Source organism: Psammomys obesus, unplaced genomic scaffold (assembly GCF_907164565.1).
Source record: "Psammomys obesus unplaced genomic scaffold, mPsaObe1.curated_primary_1811, whole genome shotgun sequence".
Lineage (NCBI taxonomy): Eukaryota > Metazoa > Chordata > Mammalia > Rodentia > Muridae > Psammomys > Psammomys obesus.
The window spans coordinates 57,060-82,207 of NW_026596463.1; the positions used below are offsets into that span (position 1 = coordinate 57,060).

Sequence of the window (25,148 nt, forward strand, 5' to 3'; positions counted from 1 at the left end):
CAGCATGGACGGCTTCCTCAGCAGGGAAGAGCCCAGCTGTCTGGCTGCAGATCAGCCTTCCTTCATCTCCCACTCAGAATGTTACCATCTACCAGTTTTGCTGTTATTATAATCGCTTGATAATAGCTTGGTGCACATTCGTCTTTTAAAAGATAGGTTAGGATGGCTGTGTTAGCTTTTTTTTTTTTAAGACTTAAAAATCGTTCCTGGTGGTGAGAGGAACCAGATCAAAGAAGGAATGCAATGTAACTAAAACTCATTATCTATATGTATGAAAATACTACAATGGGACTCATTACTTTGCACAGTTAACACATTCTAATCTAATGTTATAAGCAGTACAATCACAAGCCGATTCTTAGTCACTTTATGTTTTGTTGAAAATATGTACTTACTACATATTACTGAAACTTTAAAAAAGAATACAATCTTTTATGGTCAATATTAAAAAAAAAAATAGTTCCTATGCCAGATGTGGTATTACACTTCTGGAATCCCAGCATCTGGGAAGCTGAGGCAGGAGTACTGACGAGAATTGGTGCTAGCATGGTCTACATGCAAGTCAGGGCTAGCATGGACTACATAGTGAGACCTATTAAAAAACAAAACCAAACAGACAAACAAACAAACAAACAAAAGCACTAGGGGGCAGGAGCTATGGCTCCTGTCAAGGAAAACATAAGTGTGAGAACCTGAGTTTGGATTCCCCTCACCTCACCCACCCCCACATGTGAAAGCCTGGTACAGTGGCATGTGTCTGTAACTCTAATGCTGGTGGGGTGGGGATGTGACCGTGTGTGTGTATGTGTGTGTGTTGTGGAGACAGATATACCCTGCCAATCATTTAAATTTATTTTCATTTACTATTAGAGTTGAGTTGCTGTTTTTAAGTCTATTTTGTGGAGCCTGACCTGCCCTAAACCATGCCTTGACTTTTTTTTTTCTTTTTTTTTTTTTTTCTGAAAATACCCTAACCCTCTCTAGTCATCCTCCCTCCATAATTGCATGGTGAACACATGTTGTTTTTGAGATTTTCCTGTACTTCCTTATTGCTCCATCATCTCTCTTCTGTAAACCTACTTTGCAACTACTTATGATTTTACTTCTTAAAACGGACTCAAGAAATTGACTCTTTGACCCTAGCCTATCAGGTCTCATCAGGACTGTCTGCATTATTTTCCTCTGTGGCTTGGTAAGGCTGCTCCCCCCTCAGGGGGAGGTGATCTAAGAGCCAGCCACTGATTTCATGTCAGAGACAGTCCCTGTTCCCTTACTAGGAAACCCTCTTGGACACTGAGGTGCCATGGGCTACATCTGTGCAGGGTTTCTAGGTTATCTCCATGCATAAGACCCCTGTGCCCAGATTTTTTGGTTCTGTTGCGCTCCTTGTGGAGCTCTAGTCCCCTCCAGCTCTTTCATTTCCCCCTTCTTTCATAAGATTCCCTGCACTCCACACAAAGTTTGGCCATGAGTCTCAGCATCTGCGTTGATACCCTGCTGGGTAGAGTCTTTCAGAGGCCCTCTGTGGTAGGTTCCTGTCCTGATCCCTGTTTTTTTCCCTCTACTGATGTCCATCCCATTTGCCTTTCTGAGTGAGGATTGAGCATCTTACCAAGCGTCCTCCTTCTTGCTTAGCTTCTTTAGGTGCACAGATTTTAGTATATCTATCCTATATTGTATATCTAATATCCACTTATAAGTGAGTATATACCATGTGTGTCTTTTTGCTTCTGGATTACCTCACTCAGGATGATCTTTTCTAGTTCCATTCATTTGCCTGCAGATTTCATGATTTACTTGTTTTTAATTGCTGAGTAGTATTCCATTGTGTAAATGTACCACAATTTCTGTATCCATTCAAGGGTCAGAGGGAAGGGAAGGAGAACCTCTCCTATCAGTGGACTTGGGGAGCAGCATGGGAGGTGTTGAGAGAGGGAGGGTGGGATTGGGAGGGGATAAAGGAGGGGGGTACAGCTGGGATACAAAGTGAATAAACTGTGATCTATAAAAATAAATAAATTTTTTAAAAAGTGACACTGGCCACTGCTCACTTAGGTGAGAAGAGCCGTTAAGGATAACTAAATAGATGTCACTGGATTCATCAGGACAGAGCCATTGGTCTTTTAACACCTTTGACTTAGGAATGAAAATAGCAGCTAATGATGGGTGATTAAAAAAATTCTGTAAAAAAAAATTTTGTAAATTTGCTTTAGCTGTATGGTTAAACAATAACACAAAGGCTCAGGATCACCGTACTTGCCCTTTTGCTATTTATATGTGCCTTTGGCCAGTAAAGAACTTCTTGAACCAGGATAGATTAGAACAAACAATACCTGTTTTATATACTTAGTGTATCATGGAAAACACGATTTTTAAATATCCAAGGATATATTATGAACTGTTGGTACTGTGTATCTATTTAAATAAACATGAGTTAAAACTTAAAAAAAAAAAAAGAAAGGAAAAGAAATGGACTCTCTCTTTAACCTGACATAAGAGGCAGTCACTAGCCAGCTCTTGGGGATACCCCAATAAAAATGAAGCTTGATTCAGATTTGGTGGTGGTCTTATTCTCACCCAGTGTCAGTGTCCTCAACTTCAGTGTCACCCAGGCACATGGTATGGCTGTGATCAGTCATTGGCATACGCTCCTTTACCCAGATAAGAGGCTGGCCAGAATCCTGTAGTCAGCCTTCCTTGACCTAAGTCACTAGTAAAAAGCCCAAGGTTGGGCAGATGTTCTCTTCTAAAACTCCTCTCAGCATTTTAATTATTCATTAAACAAAGTGTGTACCTGTCTTCAAGGCAGCTGGCTGTGCAGCCAAAACGGGTTGCCTAACTTTGCTTGTGCTTTTTGCATAAGGGCTATGACCAAGGCAAAGCAGGAATTGTTTTTCCAGCTGACCTTCACCTCTACCTGGCTTCCAGCCTGGGCTTCTCCTCATCTCTTCTATGCCAGCTATTGGCTAGTTTGCATTTGTGATTCTCCTCACAGCAGGTTTATCAGAGGGCCATCAGCTCTTCTTGATAACTCTCTAGGACAGCAAATATCTACTGTGGAACTGGAAAGAGCTGGTCCAAACCAGTTTTTCTTAGTTTCACGGATCATCAGTCTTATGTATGTGTGTGTGTTTTGGGGGTGGAGAGGGTGTTAACAATTACCTCTCTGTTGGTTTCTTCCTACCAAATCAGAATCTGTGGAAATCTTACCTTAAAAAAAATCCCCTTACTTTAGATAATAAGATATTTAAAGTAAATATAAAGGATAATTTAACATTCAGTATGCTTTTAAATTTTTCTCCAAAGAGTTAAGAATTAATTGCATTACTAGAATTGATTTTGATTACTTATTATCTAGTTTATGTTCTAACTCCCCTAGTTGTTCCCACAGGACTAGGTTTCCTAGGCAGGCATAATTTTTCAAGCAGGCGCCCATCTGGGAGCACACATCAGGTCTTTATGGAGTTGTCTCTCGGGGTACCCAACTCCTTCTACGAGATGGCATAGGAACTTCACACAACCTACAGACCGCCCCATAGCCCTCACATCTCCACATTACTCTAATAACAGTGTGTGTCCATGCTACTGCACTGAACTGCCCAGGACTGAATTGCTGCATGAGTTACATAGAGGTGCAACCCCTGCTCTGGCCCTTGAACAGCTTCAGTCTGAGGCTGCTTGCATCCATAGGTGCAGAACCTCACAAGTATATAGGTCTGACTCTTTACAGATGAATGTGCTCATGACATTTCCATGTAAAAGAAACTAGCTGCCTCGAAAAACATGATTTGCCTGAGTGCTTCCTTTGGTGGTATGTATCTTCTTCCTATGCTAACCTTTGAATAGCTCCTTTAAAATTCATGTTGAGACAGTCTTCAAAGTCTAATGTATTGCATTCAGAGGGAAGGCCCTTGAGACATGATCTGGAATGCAGGAGGTCATGAAGGTTCTCCTCTCAAAATAGCATCATTGGATTTAATAGAAGAGAAATACCAGCACACTAGTTCTACATCACAGCTGGTGCCCTTCATCATGCTGAGACTACAAGAGGGCCCTCACCATTCATGGACACTGCTATGATATATAACAATTCAGCAGCAGGGTACCATGGCAAGTCCATGCCCAGGTATACCCACTGAGGAATTATGCCACACAAAAGATATGGCATAAGGAAGTTTATTGGGGAAGAAAGAGAAGGACTTAGAGAAGGGGTAGAGCAAGTAAGCCATGAGGGCAGAGAGACAGAGGTGTCAGAGAGGGAGAAAAGGGAGGTGCCTACAATAGAGAGGGAGAAGGAGCTGAAACATAAGAGGCAGAGAGAGAGCAGGGGTCTTTTTATGCCATCCCCATACACTGGTCACACCTGGTGGTGGCGGCAAATGATGATGTTAGCAATTGCTAGGTCCTTGAAGTCAGGCCATCTGAATTGCCTGTATGCTAACACCATGTGGGGATTTTCCAGCCCCTGAAACGTTTATTCTTTAGAAATACCCAGCAATGGAAAATGAACAAAAACTGTCTATGTCCTCTTAGTTGGCTTCATTGGATTTCACTCTGGTATTCTTGGTTGGTATACATCATTGGTGGTGCGGACTCCCTGTTCTGTGCTATTACAGGAACCCTCCTGTACCTTCCATGATACCCTCCTTACAACCAAATTTTTTTTTCATAACTTGTTAAGCTGATTTATTTCCTGGAAAACATAGTGCCTATTCACATAAACAAATTCAGACTAAATAAGGTATGGGTGAAGAGGAGTCCTTGTCTGGCAATAGACTTTCAGTCATGAAATTTTCATTTAAGGAAGGGAAATGCTCCTTCCAGGCATGGTCTGTACTCACACGAGGGTGCAAGCTTTCCTCTAACACATCTAGGAATGACCTTCTATTTAACAGCATGCTGATTCAACATGTCCGCCTCACCCCCCTCGCTCTCTGTGTGTGAGCACATAAGTGTGCTCACATACATGTGTGATCAGAGGTCAACTTGCTATTAGGTTCTTTCTCTCTTTCTACGGCATGGTTTCTAGAGATGAAACTTGTTCATCAAGTGTGGTGGCTAGTACCTTCACCAGCTCAGCCATCTCTCCAGCCTTAATGTGTCCTTCTTGGTGATTCTAAACTTCAATATATGTAAATTTTGAGAATTTACTAACTTATGTGTTATTGTTGGATATTTAAGTGGTTTCCAGACATGCACCTTTGGACACATATGAAAATTTCCTCGTAAGGAAATTGTGCACACAAGGATGTGTAACTTGAAATTTTGGTAGTTGTGGACAAATTGTTTTCTAAATGGTTTATGATATTTTACATTTCTACATAGTGTGTATGTACAGGTGTGTCAGTCCCCTGCCTCTTCATCAATACAAAAAATCATTAACAGCCAGGCACGGTGCCGCCAACCTGTAATCCCAGCACTCAAGGAGAAAGAGGCAGGCTGTGAGTTCAAGGCCGGTCTGGTCTACAAAGAAAGTCCAGGATAGCCAAGGCTACACAGAGAAACCTTGTCTGGAAAAAAAACAAAAACAAACAAACAAAAAGGAATCATTAACTTCTTGATCTTGTCAACACGTGGGGGAAAAAAGGCATCTCACTTCTTTGCTAGCTTTTACTGTGCTTAGTGGGGGTAATATATGCTCTAATTTGTAAATTCAGCAAAGTCTCTCTTAGTTGATTAGACACATGCAAATATTTTTGGCAGGATGTTAGCACTTGGATCCTTATATCGACACATATATTGTTCATTACCTATTGTCTTCCTTGCTTCAGAAAGACATAAAGTAAGCTTTTTTCACACCTCCAATGAGGGAAAGATGATCTCATTTTTCCATTGCTTTTGATTTTTATGTCCATAGAAATAACATCATTCTCTGTAGGACCCCTGGGTTCAGATCTTTTAGTTTTGTTGGTCTCTTTGTGGGGTTCCTGTCCCCTCCATGTCCCTCTATTCCCACCCCTCTCTTCCTCCATAAGACTCCCCGTGCTCTGCCCAAAGTTTGGCTGAGTCTGAGCATCTGTTTAGATCCCCTGTTGGGTAAATCCTTTCAGAGGACCCTCAATAGTAGGCTTCCATCCTGTTTCCTCTTTTCCACCCCTTCTGGTGTCTATCCTGTCTGCCATTCTGAATGAAATTTAAGCATCCTCCCTAGGGTCCTCCTAGTGTTTAGCTTCTTTAGGTCTGTAGATGGCTGGCCTCTATTATACGGCTAATATCTGCTTATAAGTGTATACCATGACTGCCTTTCTATTTCTGGGTTACCTCACTCAGGATGATCTCTTCTAGCTCCATCCATTTACTTGCAAATTTCATGATTTCTTTGTTTTAATAGCTGAGCAGTATTCCACTGTGTAGATGTACCACAATTTCTGTATCCATTCTTCCATCTAGGTCCCATCTAGGGACATCTAGGTTGTTTCCAGATTCGGGCTATTACAAATAAAGCTGCAATGAAGATAGTTGAGCAAATGTTCCCATTGAATGGAAATGGCAGAGACTGCTGCACCAGTGGTGGACCATGTGTAGAGAGGACCTAGACCCCCTTCTCAGATGTGATTGATTGGCAGTTCAGTCTCCATGTGGATCTCTGAGTGAGGGCAGCAGGGGCTGCCTCTATCATGAACTCAGTTGACTGCTCTTTGATCACTCACCCCTGATGATGTGATTTTACCAGGCCACAGAGGAAAAGGATCCATACAGTCCAGATGAGACTTAACAAGTTATAGACAGATGGCAATAGTGGAGAACTCCCCCTTTCAGTGGGTAAGAGGATGGGGAGAAGAGGGAGAGAGTATGGACTGGGGAGTTGGGGGAGGGGTCTTCAATTGGGATATATAATGAATAAATTGTGAAAAAAAAATTAAAATTAAAAAAGAGTACAGGAGGCATTGAAATAAAGAAATGATATATGGAAAAAAAGAAATAACACATCAAAAGTGTGTGTGTGTGTGTGTGTGTGTGTGTGTGTGTGTGTATTTTGTTTTTAGAAAACCTTTAACAGAAAAAAAAAGAGAGAAAGAAAAGCAAAACCTTTAAAGGTTATGAGTGTTTTAAGTGTCGGGTCACGTAGGATACAGGTGGAGAGCTGATCCCCAGAAGCTGCTCAAAGGGACACAGCCTGCTACCTGGGAAAGGAAGGCATTTTGGGCTACACAAGTTCTGTTATGGACTGCATGTGACTCCAAAAGAGATGGCCTCTGTGCTATATCAGTGCCTGCATATCCCATCCTCACATGTCATCTCTTCCCTGTGTGTGCTCCCTGACGCATCCTGGTGACCATGTCCTCTGCTGTACATATGCATGTTCCTATGCAGTGAATGTGGAGGAGGGACAGTGATACTAGTGCTGATCAAATAGTTTTGTTGGGTCCCAGCTGGGTCTCCTTTCACTTCACGAAACCCAATAAAACAGGGAGTCCTGAATATTGTTGCACCTCCCTCGTCATGTACGCATGAATGGGAGAAAGGTTGGTCTAAAGTAGCTCAAGACCCGTGAAAGAGTGCTTGCTGATGACCATTGCACTTTCTCCATTTCCCTCACCATAGTTTAGACTAGAGGATTTTGTGTGTATGCATACATTTAAACACTTTTGTGGAACAGGTTTTTTTTTTTCTCTCTCTCTCTCTTTTTTTAAGATCTGAGAATCAAACCCAGGGCCTTGTGCTTGCTAGGCACATGCTCTACCACTGAGCTAAATTCAACCCCCCAGTTTTTTTTTTTTTCTTTTATGGCTTTTTCTTCATGGAATTTGGTCACGACTTTGATCAACTTTAACTTGAGAGAGAGAGAGAGAGAGAGAGAGAGAGAGAGAGAGAGAGAATGCATGAGCTAGATCACTTGATCAGTTGTCCCCTGCTGATTTGAAATTTGAAATTTCTCCTGGTGATTTGAAATGCCCCCTTATTGTGCACTGCTTTCTTCCACTCCTTTAAAACACAGGTAGTCTGTGTATTTTTATTTAATTTTATTCTTTTTTATTTTTATTTTTAAGTGTATGCATGTTTTACCTGCATGTATGTCTGTGCACCACTCTCATGTCCTGTGCTCAAAGAAGCCTGAAGAGGTTCCCACATCACCTGGAAATGGACTCACAATTGGTTGTGCACCTCCATATGAGTGCCAGGAACGGAATCTAACGTCCTCTGGAAATACAAGTACTCTTACCTACTGAGCCACCTCCTCAGGCCCATGGTTTTAATTACTGTTGTACACAGTGATTGTCTGACAGGGCCACACTTACCTTACTACTTTTTTTTTTCTAATTTTACCTTTGTTTCTGTAGTTCTGTTCCACATGAACATAAGAGTTTGCATGCCTCTTTTTCCTCAATGCTGATGGCATTTTTCCTCTAGGTCCTATGACAGTTGTTAATCAGTTCAGAGTATCTCAGCACCTTTCTTTGAGCAGGTGCATGTATGTACCGAAGGCTTATTCATCATCCTGCAGCTGCATTTCCCCGATTCCCTTCAATAGCTCTTATATACCTCCTGTTAATTTTCTTCCTAGATAATCATTTTGTTAAAATGTGAAATGAATATTTTTAATATACTATTAAAGGAGTTGTCAAGTATTTATAGAAGAGCAATGACCTTTGTATATAGAAATTTAATCCTCATATTACTGAACTATCTTACTATCTTTTGAATAGTCATTTTGTACGACCATTTCTTCTACTTAAACAATGCTTTTATATTTGCTTTTCTGATGTTTTAAATTATTTAAATGGGTTGTTTAGTATTGTGAGAACAAGGTGAATAAGACAGAAAGTGTTTAGAGGATGTGTTTAGAGAAATAGGTTTTTTTTTAATGGAGTTAAAATACTTTCCCTTAATATGCTCTATTATTATTTAAACTGTGATCCAATCACTATATAAGTTTTTCAGTCTTTTCACATAGAAAATCAATCCTTTAAAAAATGTTTGCAGCCAGTTGTGCTCACACATCTGTACTCTCAGAAAGTTGAAGCAGAAGAATCAGTAGTTCAAGGTTGGCCTGGACTACACGATGAGGCTCTGTCTCCAAACAGTGGGGTTTTTTTTGTTTGTTTGTTTTTTGTAAATTTAATGTGTGGCTTGGAGGTGTAGCTCAGTGTTAGAGTACTTAGTTAGCATGTGCAAAGCCATGTGTTCAAACCCAAGCAACAAAACACTCAAACTTTCATGGTGTATCTGCTTATCTCTTGGGTTCCTTATCAACATTAGTGTTGCCAACATCTTAGGCAAGGCCACTGAAACTCTACACCCAAAGTAAGACCTGCATGTTTAATTACGTGAGATGACTTTTGTCCTATCAATAATGTTCCAACTACACATCATCAAACAAAATAGCACGCACAACCAGCTTATCCAGCAGCCTTCAAGAGCCAATTTACAGTGGCTGTGCAGTGTTTCGTTTAGGGAGCACAAGTAACAGGCTGCTCAGGGCAGTCTTCCGTTCCACCCCACATCTTGTCTTGTTACTTATGAGCATCTCTTTAAGCTTCATTTTCTTATTGTCCCTGTTTACATCTTTCTTTTATTTTCTTAACTTTAAGGTTTTTTTTTTTTACAATTTATTCATTATAAATCCTGATTGAAGCCTCCTCCCTCAACTCCCCCCACTCTCCCTCCCTCCCCATCTCCCTTCCCTGGTGGGAGTCCTCTTCCTCTGCCATCTGTCCATAGCTTATCAAGTATGTCAGAACTGCCTGGATCCTCTTCTTTTGTGGCCTGGTAAGGCCACATCACCAGAGGCAAGTGATCAAAGAGTAATCAACTGAGTTCATGACAGAGGCAGCCCCTCTTCCCCTTACTCAGAGACTCACATGGAGACTGAGCTGCTAATTGGCTACATCTGAACAGGGGTCTGTCCATGCACAGTCATTGCATTCCTGGGATGCTCACATTCTGAACTTTACATTTTTGAAGCTGTCACAACTATCAACCTGGAAAGGTGACAGGTGGCCTCACACTTGCTTAAGGTCTAACTGAGCTAGTCTTTGTTAATTTGAGTCTCAACTGATTTTTAAATTAAAAGAAAAAAAACCACTGTGAAAGTTTTTTTTGAAGGTTGTAGTGAGTAGATTTCTGGTTACTACAGAGTCACTTTCTAAGACTGAGATGTATCTTTAAAAGAAGTAAGTGATCTTTAGAGATGATGAGGTACAGGGAAGCTCTAGAGTTCTAGCTGAAGACCATTGCAGAGGTTGTTGGGCACTTGATCAGTGGCTTAGATTGGACTCCAAAGGCTTTGATGTGATTATAGATAATCCACTCTCTAACTGCATCAGATGTCCTTCTGTTAAGTGGTAACAGTCAATGAATAACAACCCAGGCTGTTATCAATACAGAAACAACCACATCAGGACTGAAGGATAACTTCAATCTCCAGGCAGTTGATAAAAAACATTAAACTCCATACTTTGTATTTTATGACACACCAGAGAGAGGAATTTGAAGGCATTTGGCATAAAGACATGGTAAACATATAAGGAGGTAGAAATACTAATTACCTCAAATTCAATCATTGTTTAAAAAAAAAAGAAAAGAAAAAGAAAAGCAACGAGTTGTGTGCATGGCAGAGGCAGCACACAACAGTGGTTGAGGATTTCAGAGCTACACATTTGCTTAGCAAATGTCCATAGCAAGTACATTAGCCTCATCAGGCCTCTTTCTACCCTGCAAACTTCTATATTAAAAACTGAGGTATCTCAGTTTTAACCCCCATGACCACGTAGCTAGAACACATGACAAGCAACACATATTTGTTATCATTATTCTAAGGAGGCCAATGAAATTTAAGCCACTCAACTTCCATACAAGGAAATTATTTGTAATTTTAGTAATTGTTATGCATTGCTGCATTGTAGTGAAAAAGAGAAAAGTGGCCATATCGTGAAAAAAAAAAAAAAAAACATGAATCAAAGAAGTGAGCTGTACTTGAACTCTGACTTCTAAAAACATCTTCCAAGGTTTGTCTGTTTTACTTTAATCAACAAGTATTTCATTGAGCATTGGTGATTATATTCAGCACCATGCTAAATAGAATAGAATGCAAGAAGCATACTATATGGACTTTGAGTGTCAGTAGTTTATTATCTAGCTATGTATGATTATAAAGATGCACTCACAAATTCAAGGACCTGAATGCAAAAAAAAAAAAAAAAAATCATCTTTGAGAGCAAAGCTTTGTGCTTATTCAGTACTCCTGCCATCACTCACAGCAGCTTTGGCTCTCCTCTATGGAGACTGTGTTTGTAGCTACAATAGAAATCACTTGAGAAAAGCAGACTGACTGATTGCTAGTTCAGAACACTGCTCTCCCTTCAGCACCTAGCTTAGACAGCCGAATTATTCACCAAGGTTGCTTCTTGCTGACTTCTGATTATTTGAGAATGTCAACTCCACCCTGAGAGCCAACTCTGGCCATGCCTGATGATCTTCAAATGGATGCAATATGACATCACTAGGCACAGAGTATGTGGGGTGGGGGTCCAGGTCCAGGTGCCTCCACAGCGTCACTGCATCTGATAAGCATGCTCAGGAGAGATGTGTTGCAGCTCATTGATGCTCTCAGCAGCTGGAAGAACAGACTAGGCTAAGGGCAGCAATGAGGAAGGTTCCAGATGGGGCTTGAAGTCATTTCTCACTTCAGAGTTTTCTTTCATTGCTTCTTATGCATCTGGCTTTGATAGGGGAGGACAGAAGGGTCTTCCTGAAGCTGGCAGCAGATTCTCCCAGTATTCCCGTCTAGCCCTGGGTTTAGAAAATATGCACCATTAAGTAAAAGATCCTAACTCATTTTACCAAACCAATTCTGTATGTTGATCTCAAAGGAAGGAAGGGAGACAGAGATATCAAACTAAAGTAAAATTTTGTTTCAACATACAGTTAGAACTCTACATTCATGCTGTAGCTTTTTCACAATTGTGTGTGTGGTATATATGTGTGTACATATACGTATACATGCTTGTGTGTGTGTGTGAGAGAGAGAGAGAGAGAGAGAGAGAGGGGTCAGCTGTCTCCCTGAGTTGTCCTGTACTTTATTTTTTGAGACAAGGGTGTTTTTTTTTGTAAAATGTGAAGCTCATGAATTTAGCTCCTTTATCTGGCCAGTGAGCTTCAAGAACCCACCTGTCTCCCTGGCACCAAGATTGCAGGTGTATGATGCTGTGCTTGGCTTTTTTATTTGGTTCTGCACATCTGGGCCCAGGCCTTCACTATATCCTTGTTAAACCAGTGAACTTACTGAGCCATTTCCCCAAGCCTGTTTCCATACCTTTACCATATTATTGGTCACTAGGCTTCAGGCCACTTTTCAGAAGCAATGTATTTCAGTTATAGGAGAAGTTTTTATCATCATCATCATTATTTACAGTTTATCCTCAAACATCCAGCAGAATCTTCCTAACTCTACTCTGTATTTTCGTGATTAGAGAAGTTTGTGGAAATAATTTTAAACGTAATGAGACAAAGAATAATTCTTCAATAAAGTAACCAAGAACAGAATGCAAATAACCTTTGTACTCTATACTTTGTAGGATGTTTTGGTCCTTGGATTTTTTGACAAAGTTAAAAAAAAGAGTACAGGGTTCCTGGGCACAGACTTTGCTGATAAATATTATACTCTTACAGTGTCCCTCATTTTACTTAGGAAATTTATGAGAAAGGTTAATACTTTTTATAATGCAATGCCAGAACTCATGGCTTATAATGGCCTCCATGAATCATGACTTTCTACAGACATTAGCAGGTTTGGAAGTTTAGGATGCATGGGGTACTTTGGTCTTCAGACTAATGTTTCAATTTTATTGGTTCACTACTTTTTTTTTTTTAATTTTTCTTTTTAGTTACATTTTGTTAACTCTGTGTCCCAGCTGTATCCCGCTCCCTCATTCCCTCCCCAACCCCACACTCCCTCCCTGGTCTCCTCCCTGCCCCTTTCCAAGTCCCCTGATAGGGGAGGACCTCCTCCCCTTTCATCTGACCCTGTTTTATCAGGTATCTTCAGGGCTGGCTGCAAAGTCCTCCTCTGTGGCCTAACAGACTGCTCCTCCCCTGGGGGGGGGGTGTCAAACAGCCTGCCCTTGAGATCCTGTTAGAAATAGTCCGTGTTCCCCTTACTTTGGAAAACTACTTGGTTACTGAGCTACCACAGGCCACATCAGAGCAGAAGTTCTAGGTTATATCCATAGATGGTCCTTGGTTGAGTGTCAGTCTCAGAAAAGACCCTGTGCCCAGATATATTTGGTCCTTGTAGAGCTCCTATCCTTTCCATATCATACTAACTTCCCTTCTTTCATATGATTCCCTGCACTCTGCCGAGGGTTTGGTTATGAGTCTTAGTGTCTGCTTTGAAACACTGCTAGGTAGAGTCTTTCAGATGCCTTTTGTGGTAGACTCCTGTCATAAGTTCAATGCACATCCCATTTGTCTTTCTAAATGAGGATTAATCACCTTCGCCTGTGTCCACTTTCTTGATTATATTCTTTAGGTGTGTAGATTTCATTATGTTTATCATGTCTTGTAGGTCTATATAAGCGAGTATATACCAAGTTTGTCTTTCTCCTTCTGGGATACTTCACTCAGAATGATCTTTTCTAGATCCCACCACTTGCCTGCAAATTTCATGATTTCCTCCTTTTTGATTGCTGAGTAGTATTCCATTGTGTAAAAATACCACAATTTCTGTATCCATTCCTCCGTTGATGGACATCTGGGTTGTTTCCAAGTTCTGGCTATTACAAATAAAGCTGCTACGAACATGGTTGAACAAATGTCCTTGTTGTGTACTTGAGCAAATTTTGGGTATATACCTAGGAGTGGTATAGCTGGGTCTTGAGGTAGCACTACTCCTAGTTGTCTGAGAAAGCGCCAGATTGACTTCCAGAGTGGTTGAACCAGTTTATATTCCCACCAGCAATGGAGGAGGGTTCCCTTTTCTCCACAACCTCTCCAGCATGTGCTATCACTTGAGTTTTTCATCTTGGCCATTCTGATGGGTGTAAGGTGAAATCTCAGGGTCGTTTTGATTTGCATTTCCCTAATGGCTAATGAGGTTGAGCATTTCTTTAAGTGTTTCTCTGCCATTCGATGTTCCTCTTTCGAGAATTCTCTGTTTAGCTCTGTTCCCCATTTTTTAAGTGGATTACTTGGTTTGTTATCTAAGAATAATAGGAATTGATGAAAAAGAAGAGTCCAGGCTCCAAGGTCCAGAAAATATTTTCAAAAAAATCATAGAAGAAAATTTTCCCAACTTAAAGAAAGAGATGTCCATAAATATACAAGAGGCCTACAGAACACCAAATAGACTAGACCAGAAAAGAAACACATCACGTCACATCATAGTCAAAACACTAAATCTACAGAACAAAGAAAAGATATTAAAAGCAGCAAGGGAAAAAGGCCAAGTAACATATGAAGGTAGACCTATCAGAATCACACCAGACTTCTCATCAGAAACTATGAAAGCCAGAAGGGCCTGGGCAAGCATCATGGAGACTCTAAGAGATCACAAATGTCAACCGAGACTACTATACCCTGCAAAGCTTTCAATCAACATAGATGGAGAAAACAAAATATTCCATGACAAAACTAAATTTACGCAATATCTATACAGCAAACCAACCCTACAGAAGATACTAGAAGGAAAACTCCAATCCAACGAAAACGAATTCACCCAAGAAAACAGGGCATACAGATAATATCCCAACAAAAATGAAAAGAAAACAAGCAATGAAACAAGGTAAGATCATCGACTCCATTACAAAAGGAACTAACATGCATTGGTCAATATTATCTATCAATATTAATGGACTCAACTCACCAATAAAAAGACACAGGCTAACAGAATGGTTACGGAAACAGGACCCAACATTCTGTTGCATCCAAGAAACACACCTATGCAACAAAGATAAACACTACCTCAGAGTAAAGGGTTGGAAAAATGTTTTGCAAGCAAATGGTTCCAGAAAACAAGCTGGAGTAGCCATCCTAATATCTAATAAAATAGACTTTCAACCCAAGTTAATCAAAAAAGATAAGGAGGGCCACTATATTCTCATCAAAGGAAAAATCCAACAAGAGGACATCACAATTTTGAATATCTATGCCCCAAATACAAGAGCACCTACATTCGTAAATGAAACAATATTAAAGCTTAAATCATACATTGATCCTAATACCTTAATAGTGGGAGACTTCAACACCCCAATCTCATCAAGGTTCACTACTTTTAAGGATGTGCAGGTGGTGGCAACCAAAATAAGCTATTTTCATTTATTTAAACTTGTAATTATCACCAAAGCATCCTTTCTTTGCCTTTGGGTTATATTTACATTTAGTACATTTTTATTGGTTACACGTGTAAAAACCATCCTTTCTGACAGACACCCATAGAAAGGTTTGGCAATGATTTCTTGCCTTCAAATCTCACTAAGATGTACAAAGAAGTGCGTTTACTACATAGTATCATTGAGAAAGCAGGAGACCATGAGGAAGAAGCTCAAGTCATGACCAGTTTCTAGAATATGTGAAGAAGATGGCACTGGATTGATAGATATGGAAAGAGAAAGAATATACAGGTACATAGTGAGCCAAAATAAAACTAGGTTTTCAGGGCCCTGAGAGAAACATGTTTAATTGTAAAGCAATTGTAACATATAATATAGCTTAGAATCTCGAAGACCTTGGAGAAGATGAAGGCCTTTGATTCTCAACAATGAAAAAGGAAGTTATCTAGAAATTCCTAGAAGACAGATGTTATTCAAGCACCAAGAATGTCAGTCCAATCATGAAGCTCATTTACATCCGGCAAGAATTTGGACTACTGATAAAATATAAGAGAGGAGAATCTACCAAACCTTGATGCCAGAAACATTCTCCTTCAAGCAGCTCAAGGTTTGAAAAGTGGATCTATGGCTTATACAACATTGTAATAATATTGTAAATGCCATTCCCTAGCTTTAGATTTTTATATATAAAGCCTGGAAGACTTAAATTGTGATTACATGGTTGTTAAAAATGTTACTAGTATAACTTGAAGGAGCTGAAGAATGGGGCCAGGAGGATCACTCAGTCAGAAAGTGTTTGCCATGCATACATGAGGACTTGAGTTCAAGCCTTAGCACCCACATAAAAAGCCAGATGTGGTAGTGTGTGCCTGTAATCCCAGCACTGGGGAGGCAGAAACTGCTGCAGCTCACTAGCCAGCAAACTAAGGTGGATGACACCTGAGGAAGCACCAAAACACTCTAACTCACAGGCACACATGCACGCACGCAAACAATGGGAAGAGAGTACCCAAAAAGTAGAAGAGAGAGGCAAAGAAGAGAGAAACAGGAGAGAGTCAAATTTTATTTTATAGAGTTTATTTCATATTGGTGGATTGAAACATATGTAGCTACATGATAGGGTGACTACAGAACAATATAGTTATATATAGTATATAAAATATTATATAGTATAAATGTATATATTATATACAATATATATACACATATATAAAAGAAACTAGAACTAAGGGGATGTGTTATTTTCCTATGAAATATATTTTGAAGCCAGGAGGCAGAGGCAGGCAGATCTCTGAGTTCATGGCCAGCCTGGTTTACAAAGAGTCTAGGACATCCAAGGCTACACAAAGAAATCCTGTCTCAAAACACACACACACACACACACACACACACACACACACGTTTTGAAACCTAATCAATATGATCATTGATTGGATCTTTTTGGGGTAATTGAATCACAAGTGTGGAGCCCTAGTGAATGGGATTAGTGCCCTTATCAAAGATGCTCCAGAGAGCTTGCCTTGACCCTTCTACTATGAGAACCCCCAGGAAAAATTCACTATCTTTGAGAAAGCAGACCTTCATCAAATACTGCATCTATTGGCATCTTGATTTTGGACTTCAGAACTCTGGGAGGGGGGTTGTTTGTTTTGAGATAGGGTCTCATTTTGTAGCTATGGCTGGTCTGGAGCTTGCTATGTAGAGGTAAGGCTGGGCCTGTGCTTACTGAGAATCTGTATGCTTTTGTTTCATGAGTGCTTTGATTAAAGGTACAGGCTACCACTCATCCCCACTCTTGGTCCCAAATTTCTGTTGTTTATAAGCCACCTAGTTGATGGTATTTTGTTACAGTAGCCTGAGCAGACCAGGCTTCCCCTGGGAATAGGTAGAGACAGCTTGCTTTCATTCTATGCACCTTTCTTTGCTCTGCTGCTGTATATATTGTGTTTTCAGCAATATATAGAATAAGGTTAGAGTGGAATTATGAATGCAACTTGAAAGCAACCCCACCTTGCTCTGATCCAGGGTTTGGTGTGCATGTCCAAACCACTTCCCCAGCTGCCATGTTTTTCTGAAGCTGGTGGCAAAAATCCCATTTCTGGGGCCAGCTCCTCCACAATCGCCCTGATGTGGTAGGGCTCAAATCCGCAGCAGCTGCCAATGAACCTGACCCCCAGGTTGTAGGCCTCTCTGGCATATTTTTGAATATCCCATCTGGTCGCAACTCTGGGCTCCAGGCCTGTAATACATGTAATACATCGGTTTTGACATTTCTTTTTACCACGTCTGCTGTTGTTTGAATGTGAAATGTCCCCTATAGGTTCATGTATTTGAATACTTGGTCCCTAGCTGCGGACTATTTGGAAATGTTGTGAAACCTCCAGAGATAGAATCTTGCTGGGAGAAGTTGGTCACCTGGAGCAGGCCTTGAAGCCATGCCCACTCCCTTCCTCACATTCTGCCATTCACACCACAAGGGACTTCATCCTTAAGCTGCTTCTCCTTGGGTATTTGGTGAAAACAACCAGCAGAGAAACCAGTGCAGCCCTATGTTCAAACGGCAGGGTGATTCTTGGCTGGTTGGGCTTTTCCTCCATCCCAACCCCACCCCAGTTAAAAAAACACACACACACAACTACTATACATTCTAGAAAAATTATGCACGCTTTAAATAGCATCTGTTTGGTTAATGCTGAAGTTTTTTTCTTACGTGGTCTTGTATTACAAAGCTGAATCAATTTAGTCACAGTAAGAAATGTAAGGGACTTTATACAAGTTTACTGAAGGGATATTCTGGAAGGTCCACACACCCTCCCATGCCACAGTCAGGTGTGTGGAAGCCAAGGCACTGCACCATCCGGTGAGCTTGCCGGCCTGAATCCTTGAGGCCTTCCTTCATGAGCTCCATGCTCTGCAAGCTGGTCCAGGGCCCAAACCGACAATTGACTCCAATGATGGCTGCCCTTGTGCAAGGCAGTAAAGAACCTAGAGTTCTTAATATGAACAGTTTATGGTGTACTCATTTGTTTGTTCGCTCTTTTCATAACAGTTAGAAGCTGAGCTGGTTGTGGCGCATACCTGTAACTGCATCATCAGAGAACAGGGTGGTCACAAATTCAACACTGGCCTGGGCTACACTGATCATATATGATTCCATTTCATTTCAAATCAATCAGTCATCAAGCAATCAAACAACATTAGAAGCTAAATCAGAGACCAGCTACACTAGGATTTATAGACATTTTCCTTCTTGTTCTTTTATTTTTCTGACAACATTAAGCAAATTTTGCTGCATTTCAGAAGCAGCCACTGCACTGCCCATCTCTTCATGGGCCACTTTACCTGCCTGTGCCAGCTTCACTGCACATTCTCCAGGGGTCACATCATGCATGTCCCCATCCGGGCCGATGCACATGGTCACAGCCACAGGTTTCCCCACTTCTCTCAAGACTGCCACAGCCCACACGGCTTCTTTCACATGGTCAAAATACTAGGAGATACAGCACTTTATAAAACTGGCCTCAAAGTAGACTCTTGGATGGTAAAGTACAAATGCTGTGAAATTGTTATAAAAGTTACCAAATATATATTGTGTAATACAGCTTGCTGAGGAATGTGTCTCTAACAGATTATGCAAAGAATAACTTTCTGAGTAAACATTTCAATTCCTTCAGTCTGGAGTTTTATTTGGGGATCAGTATTTGGTGACATACTGACTGTTAATAAAACAAAAATCATACCATTTAAAGATTGTTTTTAAGAAATATGTATTTAAAATGTGAAGGAACAAACATTTTTGTCACCAGAAGCCCAACGTGCTGTCTCTTGCACCACAAACCACCTGGGAATACATACTTTACTTATTGGTTCAGGGATTGTCTTTTATGAAGCTGGAGTTAGCTCTGAAAGGTATATTTTATTGGGCACTATACTTCATTGTTTTTACACCATTCTGGTTATGTATCTTAGGCATTCCATAAGGCAGGAAGAGGAAAATGAGAAGATGTTCTCACAAGGTTAAACTGAGCATAGAGCCTGAGATGGAACCACTGACTGTCCTTGCAGATGGTGGCTAGAACTATTTGTCTGGCAAACCTAGATTAGGTCTAGGGGTGCTTACCATGAAACTCCTTCAGTGCCACAATTAAAAGGGTGACCTAAAGTAACTGGACAAGAGCCAGCAGCAATCTCCCATTTTCTTGCTTCTTTACTCTTTTTGTTTTGTTTTGTGTTTTGAGACAGGGTTTCTCTGTATAGCCTTGGCTGTCCTGGAACTCACTCTGCAGACCAGGCTGGCCTCATACTCAAAGATCTACCTGTGTCTGCCTCCCAAGTGATGGGATTAAAGTAAACTACCATACCTGGCTTGTTTCTCCATTCTTAATTCTGAAAGAAATTCTACTGAAGTCATACTGAGGAATGAGAAAGATGATCAAGGCAGGCTCTGAAAACATTAGTGATGTCTCTACCCAACTCCCCTACATCTAAAGAACACCTAGGGCAGTGTTCCTAGAATCTGCAAGGAGGAGCAGGCAGCCCTGGTCCCTAAGATGGTTTCTACTAGCAGACAGTGCAGATATTGTGATAGAGAAATAGTAGTTGGACAGCATTTTTGTTGTCATTGAAAGACCAAAGTTGAGGGCTTGATCCCAGGCAGGAACAACTGTGTTGGGAAATGGGGACAAGAAGGAAGAGAGTGTCCTTCATGACCAGTCAGAGCCCAGGTGTTATGGCTTAGATATGAAATATCCCCCAAGAGGTTTATGTTGTGAAGGTTTGGAACTCAGCTGGTGGAGCCAAGATTGAAAAGGGATTGGACCATGAGGGGCTCTGACTACATCAATGCCATTAGATATGGGTGGATTCATATTCTGACAGCATCTTTGGGAAGGAGTAGGAGGTGGGGTCTTGTGGCACTGGATGTGCCTCTTTGAAGACCATGTTTTCCTGGCTTCTTCCTTTTACCCGCTCTATTTCCTAGTTGCCAAGCCCTACCCTACCATGCCTTCCCTCCATCATCCTCTGTCCAGCTATAGACCCAGAACAGAGTCAGGTGACCCAGAGCCAGCAGGCCAAAGACTGAACCTTCAAAACCATGAGCCCAAGTCATTCTATTCTTCTCTTAAGTTGATTTTCTCAGGTTTGTGTCTCAGCAACAACAATAACAACCAAAACCTGACTTAATATATCTCTCCTTTCTTTAAAAGGCCATTCACATGTGATAGGTTGAGGAGAAGCAGAGAGGCAGTGAGGAAGGCCAGGACGGTGAAGCCAATAATTACCCAGTGCTGAGTCTTGCTGGTGACCACTGGGTAAACCCGAGCAGCCATTTGCCTGCGAGAGAGTTGGCTATCCAACTGTCTCTAGCCCTATCTCCCCAGTATGTTTCAGCCTGGTCTCTCTTGTGGGAGGCGGCATATACTAAGCCATTGTCCTCTTTTTCTCATCTCATGTTATATGGCCCCCTTAAACCTCAGAAAGCAAACCCCACAGTAAGGCATGCTGTGAGTCCCTCTCTTGCCTCACAGAAAGCCCAGCATGCAGATGGCAGAGTGTTGTCTAGACTATAGTGTGATAGCCTAAACCTCTGACGATCTACATGAAGGAAATGAGGGCATAGAGTAGCCTGCTCCAGTTCCTCTAAGACCAGCCTTACCTCTGCAATCAAGAAGTCCATATTTTTCCTGGCAAAAACTTCTAGCTGTACTCGAAAAAGGTTTTTGATTCTAGTTTCATCCTTGTGGTATTTGTACAGTGATGTCTGACAGATGGCCCCTGCCACCAAAGCATTCCCTTCATCAGCCACCTCCCTGGCCAGGTCACAGGCAGCTGCATTTATGTCTTCCCACTGAGAGCAAGAGAAGAAACATGTAAAGTAAAGTAACATGTAAAGTAAAACAAGTCAGGAAGGGAGCAGAGGGCAGGTCAATCCGGCAAACTGCAATTCAAGAAGAACTGAGTGTAACCTCTTCTGTTACCAGTGACTGGTGTGTGTGTGTGTGTGTGTGTGTGTGTGTGTGTGTGTGTGTGTGTGTAGTGGAGTTTGTGCTTGTGGAGGTCAGAAGTCAACACCAGGTTGCTCTCCATGTTAATTTCTGAGAAAGGGTCTTTCGCTGAGTCTTGATCTCAGGGGTTTAGCTAGATTGGCTGACCAAAGAGCCCCAGATATCTGTCTGCTTTGTCCACTCCCACCCCTGGTGATTATTGTTACTATAAACACTGGATTTTTTAAACATAAATTTAGACTAATTATGAGATATAATGACTCACTTCCTGTTGTTTTTATTCTTCTCATGATAACGATGATGATAATGTATATGGTATTTTGCCTGTTTGTATGTCTGTGTACCATATGTGTGCCTGGTGTTTTCGGAGGCCAGAAGAGGACATCCCCAGGGATTGGCATTACAGACAGTTATGAGCTGCCATGTGGGGAGCTGGAATTAAATCTGGGTCCTCTGGAAGAGCAACAAGTGCTCTTAACCATTGAACCATGCTTCAGTCCCACCACATTGGATTTTAGTAACTCTATTTGTTTCCCTCTACAGATCATTAGCCATTTCAAAAGAGAGTCTAAGCCTTTTTGTCATATTTCTACTTAGCATAGAGAACACCATAATTATAGTTCATGGATATAAACATACACACAGCACACATTGATTCCCACTGAATGCAGTTTTTTTTTTTTTTTTCAAGTGAACATGAGCATCCAGAACAGTCACTTATCAGCTGGCTTTGCAAATGTTTCCCCTTCCATGATTCCATCTGTTCCTCCTGACAGGTCTGATCATAGCACTATTTATTATCTTTTTCCAGAGTTAAGGCCAGTGTACCATGCAAATATGGTCTTATATGAAGTCACACAGACAGAAAAGTTGGGTATCAAGCTTGATTTTTTGTCATTTGTAGGTCAGTGCTAAATTCCCAAGGACCTCTCTGTCTCCAGAAAGACAATACAGAATGAGAAAGAACAATAGACTCAGAAGGTTAAAAAAATTAGTCAAATGTTCCTTCTCCATAAAATACCTCTGAAAGGATCCCTTACCCTTCCAACAGTCTGTTCTGTCATCTTCCACCTAAACTGACGATACTGTGTTTCACACATATGTCCGTGTAATGATGAAGTCACCAGAGTTGGATGTTATCTGGTTACAAAGTATACAGTAGCACAGAAGGCCAGTTTCCCCACCTCCCATGAGAAGGCTCTGCTCCTGGCAGCTGCTCCCATCCATACCCCAGCTACCTTACTTTCCATATTGTCCTCAGTTGCAGAAAAGGTGAAGGTCTGCAAGACATGAGCTCCCGCTCTCAAGAATTCTCTGTGAAGCTGACCAACTGCCGAGCAGTTGAAATTGCAATTACAAAAGAAGCTTATATTCTCAGTAGCGGTGCCTTCCCTTTACTCCCTCCCCGCCAGACCCAATTCCAATCCTCGAATCGATATACAGGTTAAAGTCAGTGTCTTTACAGGACAGTTTGCACTATGGAACATCCCATAGGGTCCTGCTGATGGCCCTCAAGTGTGTTCCATGAAGAGCCTGAGGCCTGGCTGGTCCATGTTCCCTCATCCTTGTTTAGAGTTTATTCACACAGCAATGTGTGAAGGATGATGCTGGCCCATTATTGCCAATGTGGGAAGAGTGACGAAGCTCACACACAGGGCCTGGGCCTGATACCCATAGCAGGTTGGTTTAAGAGCAAGTGTGAGAGTCATGTGGCAAGCAGCCCTGTTGCCCCTAGTGTCTCAGAAAGTCACTCCTCTGTGGCTGGAGATGTAGCTCAGTTGGTAGAATGTTTCCTTAGCATGCATAATGCCCTGGCCTTGATCCTCTGCACCTGGTAAAGCAGGTGTGGTAGCTCACACCTGTAGTCTTAGCTCTCAGGTAGAGGCAGAAGGATCAGAAGTTTGAGGTCACCCTCAGCTACATAGCTAGCTTGAGGCCAGCCTAGGATGCATGACATCCTGTTCAAAAAAAAAAGGGAAAGAAAAAAAAAGTAAAAAAGTCCCCCTTCACTACATCTTTACCCCACCATCACCTCCTGGTAATAAGAACAAAGTGAAGAATTCCTAAGAGGCACCGGAGAAGCAAAACTATTCTGTTCTCCATGAAAAGTGGGTGTCTGAGCAATCCCAGGAAACAGCAGCAATGGCCACAGAGCTCTAATGATGCCTGGGCAGCTCAAGGGGGTAAACTTATCTGCCTTCACAACTGACGCACACCCCCGCCCCAAGTGGCAGACAAAGGAACAGATTTTCAATGAAGTCAAGAAATATGTCTAGGGTCACACAGCTGGCCTAGGGAAGAATCAAGCAAGAATGCCATTTTTGCATTGCATTATGTTCACATGAATGAAATCAGGTTGACTCAGAGGCTGCACTTCCAGTGTGTGTCTCGATCTCCCATTGCATTCTTTGGTTTTATTTCTCCTCCTGTAGGAGAGCAAGGAAAATCAACAAAGCGAGGTAGAGTTAAAGCACCAATGTGATGTCACCAATCAAATCACAATGGTTTCTATTCCAATCCATTTACTTTTATTTTTACTATATCAGGAAGGTGAACGGAGCCTGTTCCTTTCTTTGCACTAGATTTCCCTTGGCCTGGCTTTCTGCATCATTAAGCTGGTGATGGCTATCAGCCATTATCACTGTAGTCATGATTGCTATCTATCGTGCAAAACCATCAGCAGGATGAGTCTAAAGCCACTGATGATTTTTGCTAACCTAAGGAAACTCTTAGATAGCTACAGGGAAATAGTCAAGGAATGAAGATTGAGCTGTATATCTTTCACAATGCTTGTTCAAGAAGATATGATTGGAAAGAAAGAGAGAGAAATAGAGAAGGAAACAGATAATTTCCTTGTGCTTCAGTCCACACCCTGATGTGACTTCCACCTCTTGGCAGTTTTGCAAGGGAAACAGTTCTTAGAAATGCTTGCTATTATTCCTTGATTTTTCTCTCACTGGTGTCTAAGCTAACTGTTACTTGCATACACACCCTGGGTGAAGTGGGCACTCACCTGCGCTTGGATGCTCTACTACTGCTTCTGGAATCCAGAGCCCTGCCTTCACAAAGCCTCTTTTCTCCAGAGTGAGGAAGAAGCTGCCATCCCCCACCACAACCTCCCCGCTGTCCAGACACTCCAAAATGCCCTGCGGAGAGAACATAGACTCACCACTCTCTCTCTACACCACATCTTTCTTTTCAAATTTATTTTCTAATGTTAGGAATGGTGGCCTGTTTTCTTCAGGCAGTTGTTCTGCTGAAATTATGTCTAAGAGCATTTCAGAAGACATTCCTGGTCAATCTAAATACCTATTTTGTGCACTCAATGAGTTATGGGTACTTTTTTTTTTTCAAATAACATTTTCTGGGTTAAACTCTCCTGAAAGTGTTGATTAATCTGATAGTCATTTCAGTGTCTCATGCCCTCTCTTCTTTGCTAATGTATTAGGGTTTTGGGGGGGGCACAATATCTTCAATTTAAACAAACTTCCAAATTCATATGCTCCCTGGCTGTTGGGCATGGCCCTGTCACACCACTGGCTAATGAGACAAATGGAAGCCATTTTGTTTCTCCTTTCCTTTCTGACTGGAATGTCGTTATGACACCTAGATGCAGAGCCATCTTGTAGCCATGACACTGTCAGCTGCACTCAATGTACAGTGGAACCAAGTGGTTATGTAGTTTTTCATGACAGCCTATAGCAGCAACAGCAGACACACATGGGTCACCTTGTTAGGTGAGAGATGCAAGCCATTTCCTTGTGTTAACCAATTTGAGAATCAATTTAATAGCACACATCAAACAGTCCTTAAGGGGAAACTATTATTCCAGTGTCCTAACTTAGGTCTCTTCTTCTTGCACCCAGTCTTACAA

The 25,148-nt window shown here is 41.4% G+C and overlaps 1 protein-coding gene and 1 non-coding gene across 3 annotated transcripts in view; both read right to left on the minus strand.

The window, feature by feature from the left end:
* Positions 1 to 7,629: 7,629 nt before the first annotated feature.
* Positions 7,630 to 7,701, minus strand: Trnaa-agc (transfer RNA alanine (anticodon AGC)). Its single transcript has one exon. It is a non-coding gene; the product is annotated as a tRNA-Ala (tRNA).
* A 3,347-nt stretch (positions 7,702 to 11,048) lies between these two features.
* Positions 11,049 to 25,148, minus strand: part of LOC129669996 (S-methylmethionine--homocysteine S-methyltransferase BHMT2) — a 17,534-nt gene continuing 3,434 nt past the window's right edge. The window contains exons 2-8 of one of the 2 annotated variants that reach the window (XM_055598365.1): positions 24,288 to 24,420; positions 22,513 to 22,604; positions 20,926 to 21,117; positions 18,612 to 18,759; positions 18,051 to 18,254; positions 17,280 to 17,508; positions 11,049 to 11,733 (exon numbers count right to left, since the gene is read on the minus strand). In XM_055598365.1, the coding sequence (XP_055454340.1) occupies positions 11,652 to 11,733; positions 17,280 to 17,508; positions 18,051 to 18,254; positions 18,612 to 18,759; positions 20,926 to 21,117; positions 22,513 to 22,604; positions 24,288 to 24,420 (1,080 nt within the window). In that variant the 3' untranslated portion in view covers positions 11,049 to 11,651. The remainder of the gene's footprint in view (positions 11,734 to 17,279; positions 17,509 to 18,050; positions 18,255 to 18,611; positions 18,760 to 20,925; positions 21,118 to 22,512; positions 22,605 to 24,287; positions 24,421 to 25,148) is intronic. The other variant, XR_008719112.1, reaches the window with a different exon arrangement.